Source organism: Candoia aspera, chromosome 10 (genome assembly GCF_035149785.1).
Source record: "Candoia aspera isolate rCanAsp1 chromosome 10, rCanAsp1.hap2, whole genome shotgun sequence".
NCBI lineage: Eukaryota > Metazoa > Chordata > Lepidosauria > Squamata > Boidae > Candoia > Candoia aspera.
The window spans coordinates 10,490,209-10,513,092 of NC_086162.1; the positions used below are offsets into that span (position 1 = coordinate 10,490,209).

Below are 22,884 nucleotides of genomic sequence, written 5' to 3' on the forward strand. Positions count from 1 at the left end.
TCCCAGAAGTCGGTTTCATTGCTGCCGTTGCAGAGCTGAAAGGCGTCAGCCCTGGAAGGTTAGATGTGGCCTCCTGGCATCTGAGTGCTGCCGTTTCAGAGAGAAAGGGAAGGTTGTGCCAGTGGGCTTGACGAAGACTTTGCGTTGTTGTCTACACTTGGATTTATTTCTCTGCCATTACTGGACAGACCTCTCTGGCTGTCTCCGGCATTTGAGAAAGCTTGAGTTGTAAACACTGGCTCTGAATTTTAATCTCTGTTTTGGGAGGGAGGAGGGAGAGATATTACTGTGGTTGCTAGGGTTTTCAAGGGACGGAGGAGACTTCATACACCTTCACTTTTTTTTTTTTTACTGGTTTTGTTTCCCATCGCCCCAAGTCCTTCAGGCTGATCTTCTGAAATACGGACTTTGTTTGATCACCATCACAATATGAAGGGGATAAAAAATGGTCCACAAGCCAAGTTTGGTGTTTTGTCTGAACTGTTCTTTGAAAGAGCGGTTATAAATGGCATTTATTTCACTTATGAATGTGCTCAAAACTACCCCTCGCTCTTTGGTGACAGAGTACTAGTCTGTGCTATTTTTTGTGTCACAGGCAATTTTTTATCCTTCAAGTCAGCCTTAATTCCTGGCAACTGCAGTTTTTTTGGCAAGGTTTTTCAGAAGTGGTTTGCCATTGCCTGCTTCCTAGGGCTGAGAGAAAGTGACTGGCCCAAGGTCCCCCAGCTGGCTTTGTACCCAAGGCAGGACTAGAACTCACGGTCTCCCAGTTTCTAGCCTGGTGCCTTTACCACGACACCAAACTGGCTCTCAATCAAAGGCAATAATGAAGAAATGAAACTGTTCTAATAAAGTATCACATACAATGATCAGTAACAGTCCTACAAGGTACACCAGACTAAGAAACAAATGCCATATTGTAAAGCTATAGTAACAGAATCTTGCAAGTCTAAGTGTGCTTCCCCCTCCCTCACTTTACCTTCATGCAAACTAGGGAGCGGCTTTTCTGAGTCGTTTTTTCACATTACTTCTTTGGTCTGAGCTCAAGCCCCTCTTATCTCACCATTGCCTTGGTAGTAGCTCTTTCTCCTGTCCTTCAAGGCTAGTCCCTCTGCCCTCTACAGCCGGAATTGCAAATTTCTTGTGGTATCCACAAGATTGAGTACCTCATGACTGACATATGGATTTATTTATTTTTTTTGTAAAGGAAACACCACAATTGTAAAATGTAAGGGGAGAATTACAGAATTGTATTATTGGGGATGTGCATGATGGGTATTAAATTCTATAAAGTTTGCTTAGCTTTCAGGAGTGGGTGATTGAAACTTGTGGAAATGCATTGGCCATATCCTGGGCTATTTTTTTTCTTTTCAATAATTCTGCATGTCCTTTTCCCGCTCCTTTCTCATTCTAAATCTAGCGTAGTTTCAGTGTTTATTAATTCTGTTCAAGATTCAAGCATGTGGATTATTTTATGCTTCAAAAAAGCAGGCCATATATTTTAAAGTTTCTGATGTAACATGAGAAAACCATCAAGCCCAATGCCTTACCTGTCTCTCTACTGCAAGGTTTCTCAACCCTTTGACCCTGGAGGAACCCTTGAAATATTTTCCAGGCCTCAGGAAACCCCTGCACATTCAGGCTCAAATAGAGGCCAGAAGTTACAAAATCATTATATTTGTTTCATGTGTAGGCCTGTATATATGCATTAACAGTGTTCTTGAACTGAAAATAAAGAATGAAATTTACCTCCTTAAGGTGAACTTGCTCGAATTTGAAATAATTTTTTAAATAAATCGTGATCTCCCAGGGAACCCTTAGTGACCTGTCGCTGAACCACAGAACCCTGGTTGAGAAACCCTGATCTACTGTATAGGAATTGCTGTATTGCAGATAAGTCTGTGCAAGTGAATAATCCATTTTGTAGGGTATCAACAGTAAAGGATCCAAGAAAATATTAGCCTTAGGCCATTTCAGCATGGCCAAATTTTCCAAAGCAACTTCCCTAGCCTGCTGTACCACTAAATATACTAGACTACATCAGGGCCATGTTGGAAACTGGGGGGGTGTAGTCCAGTACATCTGGAAGTGCTTCTGAAAACATCTGCTTTAAAGAATGCATGAAACCCATTCCGGTGGAATGTGAAAATAGAAGTGTTTTTCCTAATTCAGGAAAGAGTAGCATTATTTCCTTTGTATGTCTAGGTTATTTATTAATTGCATTTTTATCCCACCTTTCCTCAAGGCCCTCAGGGTGGTATATATGATTCCTCTGATTTATCCTCATAACAACTGCCCAAGATAAATTCAGTGGAAAGAATGAGGGTATAAATTTTCTATTGAGCTTCATGATTGAGTGGGTATGGGAATTTGAGTCTTTCTAGATCCTAGCCCAACATACGAAGCCCACCACCAGGCCCCTGCAGAAACTGCTGTATGAATGGTCTTTGCAAAATTGAAAGGGGATTATAAATGTTCTAAAACATAAAACACAGTGACATAAAAAGATGCCAGGGGTTGACGATAAGTCGTAGTGCAGCAAGAAAGGTGCACTCCTATGCTGTTGTTTGTCCCCAATGGATGAGCGATTGGCCCTGAGTCTGGGGGTTAGTCTGTGCAGGACTGAACTTAGTCTAAATTAAAGGGAAGCATCTATCAGAATTCAAAATGGCATTTTCTAGCTCTTAGGTCTGTCCTTGATTACTTGCTGTCACTCTGGAAGTAATCCTGATGGATGGGTCCCAGTGATTTTTGATGGGATTCTGGCATGTTTAATTCCCATGAATGGAACCCGTCATCGATAAAGTTTAACAAAATCACAGAGCGCAAGGTGAGAGAAATAGCAGTCCCGGTACATCACCACAGTGAGCCTGTTGAAATAATACTCCGTTGCTGGAAAGAGCAGTGATGGGCTCAACAAATCTTCTTGAAAGGAGGCAGTTCCAAATTCTGGCAAGGCACTGTTTCTGTCATATCTCAGAGAGTTGAGTGAAATAGGGACCAGCCTTGCCATTATTCTTATTGTGGGATGGGTGGGACTTGGAGAAAGGGCTTTGTTTTATTTTAGCTCGGCAGAGAGAACACATCCTCTTGGCCCCAAGGTTTACCACCAACTTTGCAGCTGTTATTGAGGTCATAAAATTGGGTGCCTGCTTTACTGGAGTTATAATTTAATGAAGCAGCAAGGCAGATCCTGGCTTTTTGAATCCTATCCAGGCAACGTTGCCACAGAGAAGGAATTATTTTGCTCCAGGTCCTTTCACCTGTCTTCTGACACTTCTGTAGAGCAGCCACAGGTAGAGCTGAATGTCCCTGATGGACTCTTTCCATGATTGCAAAGCTTATTTTATTGATATTTATTTATACATTTGAAAATTTAATTTTATGGCCACCGGCTTGCATAACAACTTTGTCTGGCCAGTCCTCTAGAAAAAGCAACCTTATTTTTTTATTCCCAGCCAGATTTCAGCACCAGATGTTCCTTTTGACAAATAGAATTTGATATAAAACTAGCAGGAACCAGAGCTTTTCACCTTTGGGTTCTGATTTAGATCATTCTGATTTGATTTTTTGTTTCCTTGCTTTTCCGTTATAAACTCTGTTATTGAAGTCTGGAAAAAAAAATTATTTGCAAACTCTGCTTGGTAACGTTTAAGTGCACCATTACACACAAGATTAAGTATGATAGCTTTTTAATGACTAATGCTGCTCACTTTTGAACATAGAATAGATTGCTGTCTGTTTTAGTACAGGTATTCCTTGATTTACAACCATTCGTTTAGCGATCATTCGAAGTTAGGATGGCACTGAAAAAAGTGACTTGCAACTGGTCCATGCACTTACAACCATCGCAGCATCCCTGCAGTCACGTGATCAGAATTCAGGTGCTTGGCAACCAGCTCACACTTACAACAGTTTCAGCCTTCCAGGGTCATGTGATCACCATTTTCAAGGTCATCAAATCAGGCATGACTCACTTAACAACTGCCTCGCTTGTTCCAGTCCAATTGTGGTCGTAAGTCAAGGACTACCTATAAAAGCAACCATCATCCTCAGGTTTTCTGCCTGTTCAGCCATAAACCCCATAAAGAGAGCAGTAGCTGTGCAACCATCCACAATCTCCACACTGTGTTGCACGTCAGGATGGGAAGAGAAGGCAATCTGTCCTTAAAGGAGGAACTGTCGTGTAACACAAAGATGTGCTTGGCACGCAGAAAGTGTCTTGTGAAATTTGGGGTCCCATCAAACCTGATTTAAAGAGGTAGCATTAGATACTTAGAAAAGGCCTCTTTGTGTTGTTTTTGGAAGAAACTGGTATCTTAGATCCATTTCAGTCTGGATTCTACCTCCAGAATAGAAGGCATTTGGTTGCTCCCTTGCAAAGTGCTCATTCTTTTAGTAAGAGCATCTTGAGTAATGCCCGTGCTCTTATAGAAAAGGAAGAACAGCTGCTACTGGGAGTGGGATCCATCCTTGGGAGTGCTGGGCCTGACCCTATTTAACACTGTCCTCCCTCTGGGCCCGTTCACCTGCTTTTATCCTCAGAAGCTTTTTTTCTGAGAAGGGCCCAGAGGATTCAGCAAACATTCTCTGCTCTCTGGAGCTCCGTGTAGGATGCAGGCTTGAGAAGCTTGCGTCAGGATCCAACGTCCTTTTTAACCCCATGAACCTTGCTTACAGCAAGCTAACGTGGAAAAGGCCTTAACATGCCCTCAGACTAAGCCTCTTGCATGCTATTGCCCCATGTTTTCTGCCTCCAGAGCTATCCCTGCAGGACCTTTTGTGGGCCTTGCACTGAAGAAAGCAAATCAAGCTGAGATGGTTGATAAGGCTTAAGGGTGGGCTGGAACTGAAACAAAACAGCCTCGTTGTACCCCTCACACCTGCCTCTTCTTCTCTGTGACAAACTGAATCAGGGAACGTGGGACGTTAGAACTGCACCACACTAGTTCTTGGATAGGAGAAGGGAGCAAAGACATTTTTGATTACAGGTAGTCCTTGACTTACAACCATTTGTTTAGCGACCATTCAAAGTTACGACAGCACCAAATGAAGGGACTTACGACTGGTCCGCGCACTTCCAACTGTCACAGCGTCCCAGGGTCACGTGATTGCCATTTGTGACTTTTCTTGCCTGCTTCTGACAAGCAAAGTCAATGGGGGAAGCCAGATTCGCTTAAAAACCACATGATTCACTTAACAGCCGTGGTGATTCACTTAATGACTGTGGCAGAAAAGGTCATAAAATCGGGCATAACTCACTTAACAGCCACCTCGCTTAGTGACAGAAGTTCCAGTCCCAATTGTGGCCATAAGTTGCAGACTACCTCTACTGCTGTTATCTAGACTTCCTCTGTGGTACTTATTTCTTCCATTCACTCCCCCTAACAATTAAAAAAAAAAAAAAGCTTTGTGCCCTCATCCTAATTCTGCTGCTGCTGTTGGGATTTTAATTATTTCTTTTTCAATGTAAATTGCCAGTTTAAGATTAGCCTGCCTTCAGAACGTTGTTTTCCTTGGCATGTAGGTGCCAATTTCTTCCTTCCAGGACAATGCCTCTTTCTGCAGAAAGAAAGGGTCATTTTGTCTTTTCAGCAAATGATGGAGGTGGATGAGAGCATCTCCAGACCCACCATTCAACCAACTCGTTTTCTTTCTTAGATGACACAGCTTCTCCGGGGTTCTTCAAAACGCCCACCCAACTTCCTTCTTTCAATTTTCTCTTTTTCTGCTTCTGTAATAAAGTCACAGAGTCACTGTTGGGAAGTGAGAGAAGAGATAATATTTATAATGCTATTAAGGGGCATCATGTGTCTTATTTCCACTTGCTTAGTCTGAAATGAAATTAGCCCTACGACCTTTCTGAGCTGGTGGGCGCATTTGGATTTGTGTACATGTTGTGGGTATCCCTTTCCAAGCTGTTTGTTTGTTTGTTCGTTTTATTCCTCACATTTATGTAGCCGCTTATCTCACAAACATGACTCTGGGCAGCATACAATAAAAATGAACCATAAACAGCAAACGTTAAAAACATTCCTTAATAATACAAGCAACAATATTATTAAAAAGAGGCTAAGAGAGAACATCTTCAAGGTTACAAGCAAGGTAGCCATCTCAACAAATGTCCTTTATGGGAAATTACATCCTTATGTTAAGGAAGAGGGCTTTCCTGTTCACAGAATGCTGCCATGGTGAGTTGTACCCAGAAGGCAAGCTGGTGAAAATGCTCCTTCGCCCCCCATGTAACTTCCTAGCTTGCTTCCTACCTTCTCCCAACGAAGCTGGTGGCATCCCGAGGTAGAAACCAAGACAATCTTAGAAGCCACTGCTTTATTTTTGAGCATGGCAGCCTCCCGCTTGATTTTTAAAGTAATTGATTGTTTTTTTTTCAAGCCGGGTAAGGTAGAGAATTTGGTAGGGAAGAAGGGAGGTATCTTCCCACCCATTGGTGCCTACAGGCATCATGTATGGGGACCCCAGGGATAGAGCATGTCCTCCAAATGCTTTGCTGAAATGGTGACGTGTTGGCACAAAGGCAGAGGTACCAGTATTTGTGAAGGCAGATCGAGGAAAAAATGGCAGCATTTTGAGAGAAAATGTGTTTCTCCTGTCCTCTTGAAGTTCTTGGGGATTTGGTAACTGATAAATAATTGGTCATTTTCTTTCATACAGTATGACTGATGGTGCTATCTAAAGGACCTGGTCAATCCTCTCTCCACCTTCAAACCTTTTAGAGTTTGGAGTGGCAATTCTAATCCCTAAAAGCATTCATGAGATCCATCCTGAGATAATTAAATGAGAATAAAATAATTCTGAGATGCCATTCTGACTTGGCCAGCCATCCAGCCGTCTCAAAATCACTTTCCATCCTTTACAGCTCCCTGGTGTTTTCAGCGCTGTGCTTTTGACCAAAGCTTTTAAAGATCCTCTTCTGAGCTGCCTCATTGCTTCCACCTGACTGAATTTATGTATTTGATCTTTTTCCAGAGCAAGCCTGTTTCATTAGAGGTCTCGCTCCAGCAGCAGGCTGTACAGAGTAAAGCATTGTTACGGCTCTCGGCTTGCACTTAGATGAAATGGCCCAATATCTTGGGTAATTCAGCCGCTTCCAACTTAGCCAAGTGGGGAAAGAGTTCAGAGTCTGCGGGGTTATTTTGTTCAAAGCCCGCAAGTCCCTTGCAGCATCTGGCTGGTGCTTGCAACTGTTTACAGTTCTCTTCCAGTGCTGAGCTGCTTATAGAATAAGCTACATCATGGTTTTTTTAGGAGGTCTCTTATCCGCCAAATGTATCCTGAGGTTGAAGGCTGGGCTGCACAGAGTTGAGGCTGGAACTTGGCAGTGCATTCCCTTTGCCTAAGGCAGTGTTCTCCAACCTTGGCAGCTTATGTGTGGACTTCAACTCCCAGAATTCCCCAGCCAGCCATGCTGGCTGGGGAATTCTGGAAATTGAAGTCTACATATCTTCAAGCTGCCAAAGTTGAGAAACACTGGCCTAAGGCATAATTTAGCTCCTTCGTGGATGCTTTCATTAATTCTGTGGGACCAATATGGTGGCCGATAGTACAAGCAAGCCCATGTGGTATGTCATCTGAATTTCTGCTGCTCTTAGGGTTAGACAAGGCTGGGAATGCCTTTAGACAATGGGTGAAGGATGTCAAACATCAGAATGAGCTAAGTCAAACTATAAGAATACCTCACCCATTCAGGGGAACACTGACTCTCCCCTGCAGAGCATTTATTCTCCTTTATCTGCTCTAAATACTGATGTGTGGTCTCCAGAGCAGATTCTGCCTTTAATTATCTTCAACAATCTTAGAGGGCAGATTTAATAGCGCCCACTAACACAGAGACTATTCCCAAGTATGATAGGTAACATTAAGTCTACTGAGTGTGTTTTTTTATACGATAAATTTTATTCTGATTTGAGGCTAAGGGTGCTGCTTTCTCTGATGAAAAAGACGTGTCTTGGCCATCACGACGCGTTTCATATAAATTATATTTTAGCTGATCATAATTCTAAAGTCACTTAGGTAGGTGCAAAATTTTGTGTACTGCCAGAGTGCACCATTGCAAGAGCACTGCCATGGGTTAGATTTGATTCATCCTAAAATGGATAGATACTACTGCATACCGTACCATATCATACCAGGCCATAAGGGTGTATGTGATGTGATCAGGTTATTCTGTCAATTGTATTTAATGGTGGTTTTATGTGATTTCTGATCTATAACCACAATAATGTTTTGTTATTACGGACTAAATGATGTAACATTTAATTGGCCAATTCTAGTCAAAACAAAAGCTTACTTGTGGAAACTTTTGAGCAAAAAGGATTCTGTTGATGGAAGGGTTTCAAAAAAAAAAAAGTGTGTTCAGTGTTAGAAAGTACTAGTGATGAACCTTAGGAGAAAAAAATATTCTAGCTTTTCAGCTAAATTTATTCATTCATTCAATTTCTATAGGCGCCCCTCTCAACCAGTGACTCTGGGCGGCTTAAATTGATGGGAAGGTCCTGACTGTATCTACCCAGGATGGTGTTCTTGGGGTTGTGGCAGGAGAGGCAATGAAAAATGTCATTTCTAGGTATGGCCATATTTGGCGTGGCACGTATCTGTAACTGTTCCTTTCCCGAAGGATACTTACAGAAAAGGGCAGCTGAAACATCTGAGACAGCCTTTCTCAGCCTTTTGACCCTGGAAGAACCCTTGAAATACTTTTCAGGCCTCGGGGAACCCCTGCACATTCAGGCTCCAATATAGGCCAGAAGTTACAAAATTATTGTATTCGTTTCATGGGTAGGCCTGGATGTATGCATTAACAGGGTTCTTAAACTGAAAGTAAAGAATGAAACTGACTTCTTTAATGTGAAGTTGCCCGAATTAGAAGTAATTTTTTAAATATATCATGATCTCCCAGGGAACCCCTAGTGGCCTCTCGCAGAAACCTAGGGTGCCACAGAACCCTGGTTGAAAACCCTGATCTGAGAGATAAGTGCATCTTTTATTCAAGAAAATAAGGAGTTTGGGACTTTTCCATAACAAAGCTATCAGCTTCCTTGGGAGTAGCTCTGTCGAAAAACTGGTGCAAAACCAACTTATCTTCAAAATATAGGCTCAGCAGTTCTGTTTTTCCAATTCTTAGTCATGCGTTTCTTGGAGAATCGTAGAGAAAATCTTTATATAGTTACTAAGAGGCAACAATGACTTGATGGCACATAATCCGTCAATCAATCTTGGAGAAAATACTGCTTCCTTCTAAGACTTGAGGGTTCTCCTGCAGATTGGGGACGCTGAGTGCTGGTGTTCCCACAGAACAATTTTTCTGTAGTTTACTTTCCATCATTACAGTGTGTAGCTTCTCACCTGAACTCCACATCAGAAGCCACCTCCGGGAGACAAAAAACATTTATTATAATAAAACCAGCGTGCAAATAAATTGAAATTGCAGAAGGAGAGGGAGAAAATTCACATCGACCTGTGGTTTTTCTACTCTGTATTCCTTGTAATATGTACTGTTGTCCTAGAAGTGGTAGTTGTGGCTTATGTCCTTGGTCCAAGTAATCAGTTGTACCCCAGGGGAGAGGAAGTGTAGAAACAAATATGTTCTAGAGAAGCTAAAGGGATACAAGCAGCAAAATGCCCAGGAATTATAGTTTTGTGTGGGTGCTCAGAATTACACCAGCCATCTCTATGCTCCTCCCTTGAACTATTTTGGAAACAAAGGAAGTTCCATTTTATGGGGATCAACCTATTTCTCCATAAGTATCTGTTCTATCTGGCAGTGGCTCTTCTAAGCCCTAGGAGGCTGGCCTTTCCATGGGCTACCACACAGGCAAGTTTTATACCCCACAGGCCACAGCTTTTTTCCCATCAGCCTCTGAAAATGTTTGGGGGAGTGGGGTGTGTTTTTTTAAAATACAAAAATGAAGCCCCCTGAATTTGACAGTGCAAATGGGTGTGTGTGTACAAAAGTGAAGATATGGTCGTCACCCATAGCTTACAAGACTCAGATTGCAATTCCTGTTCTAACTGGCCATCTTAGGCATGGACCAGAGCCTTTTGGCATGGAGGGCATCCTGTCTACTGGTTGGCTAAGGAGCAAGAATGTCTGCTGAACTGATCTGTGTGCAATATAGAAGGGCCTGCGATGAGAAAAGACCTAGTGAGCGCCATTAATTAAATCCTAGTCCTCTACTTACCCAGCATGATTTAACTGCGTGCTGATACAGGACATTTGGGGCATGTCTCTACTTTCCAGTTCCAACTAGGAAAGGAAAGGAACGTGGGGAACTTGAAAGAGTGGTTGTCACAAGAAAGGAGGGCATGGATTCTGGCAGGCTAGGATTTTGACTTCGTTTTGACACAGGTTTTCTTCTGAATGCATGTCTATTTCTGGAAAGGTGTATTTTCATAGGCACTTCCCAAAGAGGCGGTCTGAATAGAACACTTGGAAGGTCTTGTTCTCAAAGTGGTGGTCAAGTGAAAGCTTGCAGTTAGGGAAATGGCAGGGGGTGTGCATTGGCTTTCAGAAATGGGAACTTGAAGGGCATGATTCGGAAGGATTTTATCCCGTTCAAGTTCTACTGAAATCAAGCAGAAGAATTGCTCTCACCACGCAGTTTCCATTCGTGGCAATTAAGCTGGTGCCAAATAGCATCTTGCTGGATGCCCCAAATTTGTATTTTCCCTTTGACCTAGCCCAGTGGCAAATCTGTGATAAAGCTATACTTCAAAACTTGATGGCCAGCTTTAGAATAATAGGCTAGCTAAGATTACACTTTGGTTCAAAGCTGGATCTAAGCTTTGGACTCCCTCCCTCCAGTTCCTTCCTTCTTTGCTGTTCCTTTTGAATCAACAATGATGGCCTTGGCTTGCCCTGCGAAATTTAATTGGAAACCGTGGCATTTAATGTTTTGGAACCGTGTTCTGAAAATAGTACATTTTGCGTTTCTCCCTACTTCCTTTCTCCTGTCCAGTTGAAAATACAAATCTAATCAGATGCGATGTATCCAAGGTCCCCTTGTGGAATACACAAACTTCCAAAGCCTGGATTCCTTGGACATCAAGCATTTGAGGAATTGGATAAAACAATACTTGTGATACAAAGAACAATTCAACAACCCCAAAGGCTTTCCATTTTGTACAGAACCCAGCAAAAGGGGAGACAAAATCATTCATGTCGTGGGATAAAAGAGCCGAGCTTGTTAATAATCCTTTAGTGCATTTCATGCATTTATAGACATGGAATCTGTAAAAGGCTTCTGTGTAAAGTAAAACTATCCCCCCCACTTTCAATTAGGCAGGCTGGAAACATTCTTTTATTATTATCCTTTGCTGATGGGGAGGGGAGCAGGGAAGCTGTCGTTCTTGTCTCTCTCTGTTCTTGATGATGAGGTTGATGAATTATCAAATTAAAGCAACCCCATTAGTGTGTTACTTTTGCAATATTAGAATAATTGTCTGTGCCTGGGGCACTTGCTCGTGCGTGCATGTGTGTGTGTGTTTTGTCCCTGTTTGTCAGCATGTTTGCCAGCAACCCACGTTGCTCGGAGCTGATGCATTACTTCGCCTAAGAGGCAAGGGCATAAGAATCACAATCATTAATATTGCAGAATCGTTAGAGCTGATAAAAGGGAAGACGAGCATTGTCCGACAGGATGTGGTTTTTCATGGCCCGGGCCTTTTGTAAACATGCTGCAGAAGGAACTTATTTGGGGGACCGGAGCTTGTAAATTAGGAAGCAGGGGAAGTGGCTTAATCCTGCTATCATGAGTTTTATCTCAAATCACACCGGGAACTGTTCTTCAAAATTCTTGGTTTGTCATCTCACAGAAACTCAAGCAGATCCAGCAGAATTCTCTTATCTTTTTTATTGCCCTGGTGAATAAGAACCTGTCCTATGTTGCAAGGCTGGGCGATAAGGTCAGCCATCCCAGAATAATTGCAGCAGCAGAAGATCAGAGAAAGTTAGAAAATCGTGTATTTTCTAATACTCTTGTGACATTTGCCTCTGGCCCTTAGATTCATTATTTAATCTGTTTTATACTGCTTCCTATACAAAATATAGGTAGTCCTCACTTAACTATGACAATTGGGACCGGAATTTCTGTTGCTAAGCAATACGGTCATAAAGCGCGACATCACGTGACAAGTTGCTTAGCGACGGCAGTTCCGGCAGTCCTGTTGCTGTTGTTAAGTGAGGTTTGCGGGTTGTTAAGTGAGGACGTCCCCGCAACTTCCTGCCGGCTTCCAACAAGCAAATCAATGGGGAAGCCAGCAGAAGTTACAAGTCCCAGGAGGCTTGCAAGCAGGCCGCCAGGTGAGTAAGTGGCTGCTGCAACACAAGTGTGGCGGAGCCGGGGGGGGGGGATGCTGCAGGAGTCTGTGTGCTACAGAGTACGAGATCCCTGGGATCTCGTACCCTGTAACCAGACTCCTCAGGAGAAAAAGCGGCGGGAGTGGGGGTGACCTACAGGAGTGACTTGCCACCTTCCCTGTCACCTTCCCCGTTGACTTTCCTTGTGGGAAGCTGGCAGGGAAGTTCACAAATGGTGATCATGTGACTGCAGGGACATTGCAACTATCATAAGTGCGAACCAGTTGTCAAGCACCCAGATCATAGTCACACGACCACGGGGATGCTGTGACGGCCGCAAGTTCGAGGACCGGTAGTAAGTACCCACCGTCTACCGCCGTTGTAACTTCAATTGGTTGCTCAACGAGTGGTCATTAACTGAGGCCCACCTGTATACAAATCTCATGAAGGAAACATAAAATGTAGAGCACACCAACACAGAGGAGTAAAAAATAATGTTTAAAAAATCCAGGTGCAGGGGAAGCAGAAGCAGAAACAATAGATGTTTACAACAAGGTCCAAGATGATCACCTTATACAACGTTCTTTTTAACTGCATTGTTTTATCCATCGTTTCATTCATTCATTCATGGAATTTATATGGCCACCCAACTCCAACAATGGCGACTGTGGGTGGCCATATAAATTCCATGAATGAATGAATGAATGAATGAAGTGCCAATTGGCACCTCCTGAATTTTAGGGGGAGCTTTCTGAAGTAGGTGGATCCAGAGTGTGTGAGAATGGCTGTTACAGTGAGCAGAATCAGCCCTTGGGAGAGGGCTTTTATTGTCAGAAGCTGGTTTGGAGGCATAAAGTTGTGTCCTGCGCAGAGCTCCCTAGAAGAAAAGTAGAATGCAAAGATGTTTAAACTAGAGATTCTTAACCTTTTTGTGCCCTGGAACCTGTCGAGGGCCTGGTGGAACCCACAGACTCCTCAGGAAAATCTATGGAAATGCATAAAATAAAATATGTGTAGATAGTATTACAAAGGAAACCAGCTGTGCCCAAATATAGTTACTTTACAAATAACGCCTCTGTAATAAGTAATATATGTGCTTCTGCATTAAATCACTAACAAGACAATATCCTTTTTAAGAGTGCAATAATTTTAGGTAGTTATTGTAAGGTTACAGTAACAGAATCTTGCAAGTCTGAAAGTACCCCTCCCTTCCCTCACTTTTACTCTCCTGAAAACTAGGGAGGGTCCCTTCTGAGATGCTTTCCCCACTCCCACCCCTCCTTAGGACTCAAATTTCATTTATCAGACCATTGTCTAGGCTGCAGCTCTTCCTCCTGTCTCCCAAGATCATTCCCACATACCATTACACTAATAGTATTAAAAAAAAACATAAAAGCAGAAAAAAGCAGAAAAACACACACATGTAGAACCAGCAGCTGGGGTAAAAAACAGACCCATCAACCACAAGTCAACATAACCAATGTCCGGGCTCAGTCCCACCTCCTGATTGTGTATGCAGAAGTGGATGCAAACAGCGCTGGGACTGGAGACAAATGAATAAAGTTGACAATTACGGTGGGAAGAGTCAGCTCCCCACATTGTGCAGTGGCAAATACATTCTTTGCTGCTCCACATGCTATGAAGAACTGCAACCAATTCTAAGTCCCTTGTACATTCCTTTATGATGGTGCAAGTAGTGAAGGGCTTATGTCTTGTGCATGCACACGTATAAGCACAGAGATTATTTACAGAAATCTTTTGGACATCCAACACATGAAGCTCCCTTGGAAGAGAACAAATTCCCCACATGTACACAGTGGCATAGGCTGCATTTCCCCTCAGTGTTGTTGCCTCATAGGCTATATGTATAAACAGGGGTAAGTTTGATGCTGTGCAGTGAAAATATGCTTGCTCTCTTGTATGCAGTCAGCAATTCGCTGGTAAAGTTCAAAACTGTTGAAGTTCTTAATCTTATAGTAAAAGAAACCATCAGGAAGTCATTAAAAAGAAAGAGGACTAATTAGGAAGCTTGAGGGAAATGCCAATGTTCTGCAGGAATGCAGTTGCCCCAAATGACTCAAATTTGTATGAGACACTTGGTTTAGAAAGCTCAGTGCCAATACCTCCCATCAGGAATACTGTGCAGATATGCCAATTATCCTTGGTTTCACTGTTGTTTACAACATTGTGTACTCTCAACATTGGGCCTTGGTATTTTTGAACAGAGATGCTCTCCTATTGTACTGAAAGAAGGGCTTAGCTAAGACTCTAGGTTGCTCCCTACCTTCTTGGTACTGATAATGCATTTCAAGTGTGGATTCAGAGGGCAAATGAAAAACTCATTTAAAGCAATCATTTAAAGTCTAATATTTTCCTGCCAGGAATGCCCCAGTGTGCTCCAAGCAGAGGAAACCAGTCACTTTGGTTTCTAATTTAAGTGAGCAGATTTCTCACAACACAGGGTAGGACAGATTGATCCAGTTGGGATCCAGTTGGGCTTCCAGATCTTGGACAGGTTGCTTAAGTGCAATGAGTCATAGCCCATCATTAAAAATGCCTTCCCTAGGGAACATCATAGTACTGCAGTCTTTGCAGAATTGTCCTATTCCATATTGAGGAACCCAGATGTTCTGAAAAGAACAGTAGCTTCAACCAGTGTGCAGCAATGCAGATCTATCTCATGTTTCAACTCTAGAATGTCATTGGTGGGTTCTAGAGTTGGGCAGCAGGTCTTTGTATAATGCCTTTCTAAGTGCCTTGAACCTGGTGCCCCATCAGCATCTTGACCCATCAAGCCAAATCTGACTCTCTAGCATGTAATCCACTCTCAAAGGTGTTCAAGAACCCCTCTTTTGTCTCACATTCCACTAAAGCATGAAAACAAGGTTGATGGATAGCGTCCTGCTTAGTGGACTATATATCTCACAGCTGGGGCAGTTTACAGGAGATGCAATGAATCATGCTTAGTCTTCATAAACATGGTTTCCCCCTGCTAAGAAAGACAATAATCACCACCAGATCTGAGAGAGAACTTTACCCAGGCCAACAATACTGTTTGTCAACACCAGCTGCTTTGGACACCTTAACATGTTCATGAAGAATTCTGCTGATGTGCATATATCATTGCTGGAAAACTGTGAATCACTATTTGCAGGAAACTGCTGAATTACTGGGAACCAGGAAGCAGTTAGGAGAGCCAGTTTATCTCAAATGTCACATTTCTTACATAGAGAATGGTCCGCTGATCTTGGTAGGCATCTGCGGAGAAAGATTTTAGTTTTTATTTTTATTTTACAGTTATTTTTCACCTTTTTAAAAAAAAATAATATATTCTGTTTTATTTCTTAATTTTTTTTAGTTGCCTCAGGCGCTCACCAGAGCAGAAAGATGGGATATAAATCAAATAACTATAGCTGCGTTTTCTGTTATCAGGTCTTTTTCTGGCTCAGTGACTGTGCGGGCTAGAGATTATGGGAGATGAAAGATAGTAAATTGGAACATTTTTAGCTCCTCCAGATCAAGAATTCCTTTCCCATAAACTTGTTTGAGGGTAGGAAGTACAATTTGCAATTGCAATTTAATGAATTACAGGAATGACATGCAATTTCTACCTGACTGGTACACACCTTACATGCACCTTTCCTGCTCTCAGACTTTTAGCCTGGCTGATAATGTGAAAATGTGTCTTAATGCCTCTGAAATGAAAAATGGCTGTAAGTGCATGAATACTGTACAATTAACATGCTTGGTTTTCTCCATATTTAACTAGCATGCTACAGCAGTGTTTCTCAACCTTGGCAACTTTAAGATGTGTGGACTTCAACTCCCAGAATTCTGGGAGTTGAAGTCCACACATCTTAAAGTTGCCAAGGTTGAGAAACACTGCCCTAGAGTGAGGGGAGCCTGCTCACCCTCTTTCTGGGGGGTGGGGCTCATTGATGAACAAGGAGAGGGTTTTAAACAAGGCAACAGTTTGGCAGGGCCTGATCTATAAGGCACAACCACTTAAGCATCCTACCAGTGCAAATCTGTTACACAGCTCACGTCAATTCCCAAGAAGTTCCTGTCACGTTTGTGCCCCACCTTATTTATTCACGTAGGGACAGAGTTTGCTGTTTCCATTTGAGCCTCTTTTAAGTCACATCCTCATCTCTCTCAACTTGGCATTCCGTGTTTCTTACGACATACACTTTGTGGTGTTTTGCTCCTAGGTCCCAACAACAGGACTTATTCCCATCTTTTTTTCAGTTTGCAAGGCCTGTGAACCAGTGCGCGAAGTGGACTTTACAATAATTTGAATGACATTTTAAACTCCTGGAAAGCATGCCTCTTCCTCCCTCCCCCCCACAGTTTCTACTTTAATAGGGGGTATCTCCTAAACAGGAATCCCTTGAAGACTCATGCTTCTAATAACCAGCTCTTCATTTCAGAATTTCTTCATTTCTCTGATCTGAATCAGAAAACTACCTGATTTCCATTTTTTTCCCTCCCCTTCCATCCCTTTGCTGTTGAGATCCTCAGAAGCAAATGGCGTGCTTTTATCAGGTGCTCACACATTGGCTTCCCATTTTTCTGCTGAGAAATGCTGCATGTTATCAGAAGGGTTTTGAACCAATTAAGAGGTTTTACATTTCAAGTCTCCTGACAGTGTTGCTTTCACTGAATCATTCGGAGATGTAAAAATTCAATACTATAGGATCTTAATACACTCTTCAGAGGTTCTAGTGCATAAACAACCTGTGGTTCAGTCTCTTTCCTCCCTGCTCTGCAAATAGAGAAGGGATCATAAATCATATGGCTCAGGATGATAGGCATTGCAGTCTCTTACAGCTGGAGGATGTTGGGTAAGATTGGTGTAGACTGAAAAAGGCCAACTCTGTGTTAAGCTCTATCAAGATGAAATCAACGAGAGAAGCAATCCCACCTATTACAGCAGTGTTTCTCAATCTTGGCAGTTTGAAGATGTGTGGACTTCAGCTCCCAGAACTGGGAGCTGGTTGAGTGGGGAATTCTGGGAGTTGAAGTCCACATATCTTCAAACTGCCAAGGTTGAGAAACACTGTATTAGAGAAACGATCTTTGCTTCCCTTACAGTGACCTCTTCTGTGTTCTAGGTAACTTCTAAACTCTGTTTTCTCCAGGGAGGCAACTGATAGATGGATAGTGGTGCTTTGCATTGAGTAATGGGCCCATTATTTCATTTCTGAATTGGCCAAACTCCATGTTTTAACAAGTCACCAAAGCTGGTCCAACGAGATGGATTTTTGTTGAAATTTCAATGAAGACCCCCTAGATCCCCTAATGCTTCTTCAGAACCCAACTTTCTGGGTGACCTCTAGCATAACTCCTAGGCCCTCAGGACCACTTCTTGCAAGGCTTGTGAATTCAGGACATCCCATTTACCTGATGATTTCTGCCTTTCCCATCAGGTTCTTTTCTTGCATCTCCCCATGCACCTGATTCCACTCACCGTTGTGATCTGATTATGCTAGAGCATGGCTGGCTGGGGAATTCTGGGAGTTGAAGTCCACATAGCTTAAAGTTGCCAAAGTTGAGAAACACTGTGCTAGAGGATTGGTCTGTTGTCTGTATTTTTGGAAACTATATGAACTCCTGTAATGCTACATAAGCATTAAGAAAGCCGTCTCAGTATTAAATTCCATAACCACCAGTAGCATTTTTAACTGCCACACATGCATCTGCATCCCTCGGTGGGAAGTCAGCTGAAGTTCCATTCAAACCGTGTGGGTTTCTGTCGCTGCAGGAGGCCTCCGGGGCGCAACTGTGGTGGATGCTTTAGATACTCTCTACGTCATGGAGCTGCAGGAGGAATTCCAAGAAGCCAAAGATTGGGTGGAGAAGAACTTTGACTTGAATGTGGTGAGTCAGCCTTTGAATATGTTCCTCTGTTCTGCAGAAACCATCTGGTGTATTTTGAACCCTGATGTTTTGACTGGTCCTCCGCCCCCCACCCGGCACACTGTACGAAGAAGCTGAGAATAGGACAGGGTACAGTTGAGTTGGGAGGTAATGGGGCAGAGGTATTAAAACAAAAATGCCTTGATGACCAGATAAGTTAAAAATCTAATCAGTGTCTATATCTTTGCACCTCGTTTCCATCCTCTGTCGGGCATTTCTCCACTCAAAGAGCTGGATCATTTGAGAACTAAGCAGGTGCTAGGCATTCCAGTTGCCATCTCATGTTAAGGAGAGATGCAGTTTTAATTTGGGGTCTTCCAACAGCTTTGTGAGATGCGTTCACCTCCAAGAGCTTCAGCTATTGGGCAGTTTCATTTTTAAATAAAATAAAAGCGAGTTGTTACTATTGTCAGTTTGCAGATAGAAGCCTGGGAATTGGCAGTTTTGCTTGCTTTCCTACAGTGGGAGAGGAGATGAAACTTGATCTGAGACCACACACTGAGATGTGTGCACTGAAGATGTACCTAGTTGTGTAATGAAACATCTGCAAGGAACAACCAAGCTCAGAGAGCACCAAGGACTCCACAGTTCAACCCTGAGCTACAGATATTCTCTTCTATCAGACCACACACATCTAATTCTGAATTGTGCACAGTGGCTCTGCATCACATAGAAGTAACATTGGGTTTGGACAATCAAAAATATATTTCTGAAACTTTTGTTCTAGCTAGTCCACTTTTGAAAATGAAACTGGATGGCTTAATGTGGGGTCTCACGCAGCCCATCCACATAACAGGATATTTGATAGAAGAAAAGAGCATTCAATGCTTTGAGGAAGGAGATTCCTATTCCCTTTCTTCCCACCTAAGAGAAGGGAAAATAAACTTTTTATTTAAGGCCATTGAAAAGTAGTAGCAGAAGCAGTGTGTTTCCTGATAGGCCCCTGCATCTCTGTGAAAAGCAAATCCTGGGCCAGATACATTGTGGTCCAATCATGCAGGTCTCAGATGAATGTGTATCTGTGAGCAATATATCTATCCTTCTTTTTTATCTCAGAGATAGGATCTCCATGGCAGCTGTGAATATAAACGCAGTTGCATAAATAAACAAATGATAGGTAGAATCAGTAAAGAATCCAGCAAAGCCTGAAGAATATCTCAACCAACAGGCCATTCGTCCCTCTTCTGGCATATCACTGCAGGATGCCCTGTCCCTGGCTTATGTCAGCTGGATAACTTTATATTGCCAGAAATATGGGAAAACCACTACAGGGAACTTCAGTGAGACAGCTCAGTGTCTAATAGATCACCACATATTGACATGGAAGAGCTGCCTTTTGGCAACCAGTAAAACCAAGGAGGTTATGGATCTAATTTCCCAACTTAAATCAGGGAAGGCAGCACGTGCAGATTCTATTACACTTGAGCTAATTAAAAATAATGCAGCATGGTGGGCCCCTATACTGGCATCACTTTTCACAGCAATTGATAAATCTGACCATATACCCAAGGATTGGGGTCTAGCGATCACTGTAAATTGGGCTAAGAAAGAAGGACTGGCCCAAGGGCGCCCAAGGAGCTTTTTCACCACTACACCACCTTGGCTCTTTTGCTGAGAGTGGTAGGCCCAAGGTCACCTAGGGAGCTTCCATGGTTGAGGAGGGACTAGAACATGGGTTTCCCTGCTGCCAGAAAGTCCATATTCTGCCCTTGACCGCTTTTTGGTGGGAAGGAGAAGCAACAAGGCCTTTATGGGTGATCCTCCAGGTAACATCCCATTTCTTTGAAAAGTTTGGGGCCATAACCCCAACAGCTATAGGCAGCATGGCTAGCAATGAAAACAGATGAGGGTTATAGTCCCAAACATCTGGAAGAAAATGAGTTTGGGGCAGACTAGAGTATTTAAAGGTGTTTAGGAGTTCCACAAACAGAACATCTGGGAAGTAGTGCTGTCTCACTGGAGTTTAGGGCCTTGTTGCCTCTGAGGCATGAAAGGAATGTATTGTGTTTATGTGCACATTGTTTTACTCTCCATGAATTTGCTTCATCTTCAGGATGATTCTCATACGGATTTTATAATGCTTGAAACAGCCTGTAAATACCTGGTTCTCTGTATCCCACTGCCATGCCTTAGTTTATCCTGTTTGCTCCATCACTTTGTTTAGTCTGTCCACAGTTCCTATGTTAACTGAGAATGTTGCTGCACAGACTGAGATCCCCCAGGTCCCTTATTTTAAAACCATCGTGGACTTGCCGCCCTGGTTATCTCACAACAGTGCTGCATTTCTTATTCCAGGCTGCATCATTGTTTTTGCAGCAAGGCTGCAAGAACAGCAGATGAAATTGCCTCTCCCTTGAAAAGCTTTGTTTGGAAATAGATGACCAACATGGGCTTGCAAATGGGCAGTCATGCCTCATAAATTTGGCTCAATGCTATGTGTTTGGAATCAGATCAATAGGCCAACAGACAAAACAGAGAAGGGTTATTGATCTGTATTTTCACAAAAGCTCTCCCTCCTGCCCCACAAATCAATCTGCAGAAGCCTTGTGAAGAGCCATGTCGTGGGATTCAATGCAGAAGAGACCAGATGTGGATTGAAAGTTTCTTTTAATCCAGATGAAACAGGACAACTAAGTTAGGAGTGAAGCATTTAGGAAATTAAAAAGAAACACAAGGTCTTGTTCTCAAAGATGAATACAGAATTCCAGGTGGTGGTAGCCTAAATGCATTGGGTTAAATGGGGGTCCTAGATTCAGAGTGTGCTCAGTCACACAACCAGCAGGGGTCTGTCTGTATGGCTGCAGCGTCCATTCATTTGGCGGGTACTGTTGTGGGCTGAACATCTCGCCAGAATGACCCAGTGTGAGTTGCATGGAATATAAATGCCGCATGTTGGTTCTGAATAGGACTGTTGGAAAGAATGCAAGCACTACATTCCTGTTAGCTTTTTCTAATGGACCCTTTTACTTCGTCTAGAAATACCTCTTCTACCTTTGGGGAGTCGGGTACTTGTGCATGCACACCTTTGCAAAAACCTGGTATTTATTCAGAAGACAAAACTGAATTGGCAGGAGGAAATTTTCGAAAGGGACGGTTTGACTGCAATTGCTTTGACATTTCGCTGCTCCAGTTTTTATAGATTTTTATGGGTAAAGGGCTAGCTGGGAAATTCAGTCTACAACATCAGTGTTATTATTATATTTTTTAAAAGAAAGGAGGGTTGCACAAGCTTATTCCCATCATCTTCTCCTTTCCATCCATACTCCCTGATTGAAGGGGGCTTAACTGCTCTGGGGACTAGTTCCCCTCATATCTCCCCCCCCCAACTTTACTTGAATGGATTTGTGAGTTCTTCGACAGTTGCTAAGAACACAGAGAAGAACATGCAACAGATGGTCCCTCTTGTTCTCTTATATCACCGTTCTTCTTATTCTGAGTTAGAAATGCTGAGCAAGTCTTTGCTGGGCTTGTGAAATGTATAGCAATTAGGAAAGTCATTTGGGTCGTTATTAATTAATAATGAAGGGATGGCCAAGGGGCAGTTCAGACAAGGTGCTAGCTTCCAAGTGAGGTACGTAACAAAGAAGCATATGTTATTATTTTATTTATTTGTTAGCTTTACATCCCACCTTTTGTTCTGGAGCACAAGGCAGGGTCCGTAGCACCCCTTCCTCCTATTTTCCCCTCACAACAACCCTTTGAGGTAGGCTGGGCTGAGAGAGAGGGACTGGCTGAAAGTCACCTAGGAAGCTTCCATGGCTGAGGGGGAAGTAGCACCAGGACCTTTCTTGTTCCATCCAACACTTTAGCCACTACACCACCCTCTCATAAATATTCATCCCAGCCTGAGAAGTCTGCCCAACCAACCATTTACCCCTTCTTGGATTATGGAAATCACGGCTTACACAGGAAGTTACCTACAAGGTCTAGTTGGAGACAGTGAGGAGGATACCCAAGCCCATGCCTTGCTCCGTGGCCCCATTATACATACTAGGGATGTCTGCACAAAATGGTCAAGATGGCAGCCATGACCATTTGATCACAGTCTCACCCTGTTTCTACTTGTGTTGCACATGGAACAAGCCAAAAAGGGGTGAGGTTATGATCATGCTCCTAAGGCCCCCATATTGACTTTTTTGACCTCCACTGTGGATATTCTTGCACATCTCTGTATAAGTAGAATCATAATTAAACCTGTTGCAAAAAGGGGGGCGAAACCTTAGAACAGTGTTCCTCAATATTGGCAAGTTTAAGACCTGTGGACTTCAACTCCCAGACTTCCCCAGCCAGCCATGCCAGAGAGTGCCAACCGGCCACCCCAAACAGCAGGCTTGCATTCTTTCTGACCCTCCTGTGAACAACCAGCATGTGGCACTTTCTGACGAATTCCCTTGCCTCTTTGGCAGCCACTAAGAGGAACTGATACCCTCCAGATAGCCCGGACCCCCAGCTTCCCAAATTTCCAGCCAGCAGCACCAAAGAAATTCCAGTTGTTGTGGTCCCCAAAGCTCGCAGAGGGCACCACATGAGCGGAGGCTGTCCATGAGAGGTATAGGAAGAGGGAAATGCTCTTTGTTGGGGTTACCATACGAATTATATTTCTTCCTTCTGAGGAAGGAGGTGGCAGGTGAAATCCTGGGGCTTCTGCT

The 22,884-nt window shown here is 43.0% G+C and overlaps 1 protein-coding gene across 1 annotated transcript in view; it reads left to right on the plus strand.

The window, feature by feature from the left end:
- The window catches only part of MAN1C1 (mannosidase alpha class 1C member 1), a 145,300-nt gene that overhangs the window by 90,239 nt on the left and 32,177 nt on the right, over nucleotides 1–22,884 (plus strand). The window contains exon 3 of the mRNA XM_063311809.1: nucleotides 18,081–18,196. Coding sequence (XP_063167879.1) covers nucleotides 18,081–18,196 — 116 coding nt within the window. The remainder of the gene's footprint in view (nucleotides 1–18,080; nucleotides 18,197–22,884) is intronic.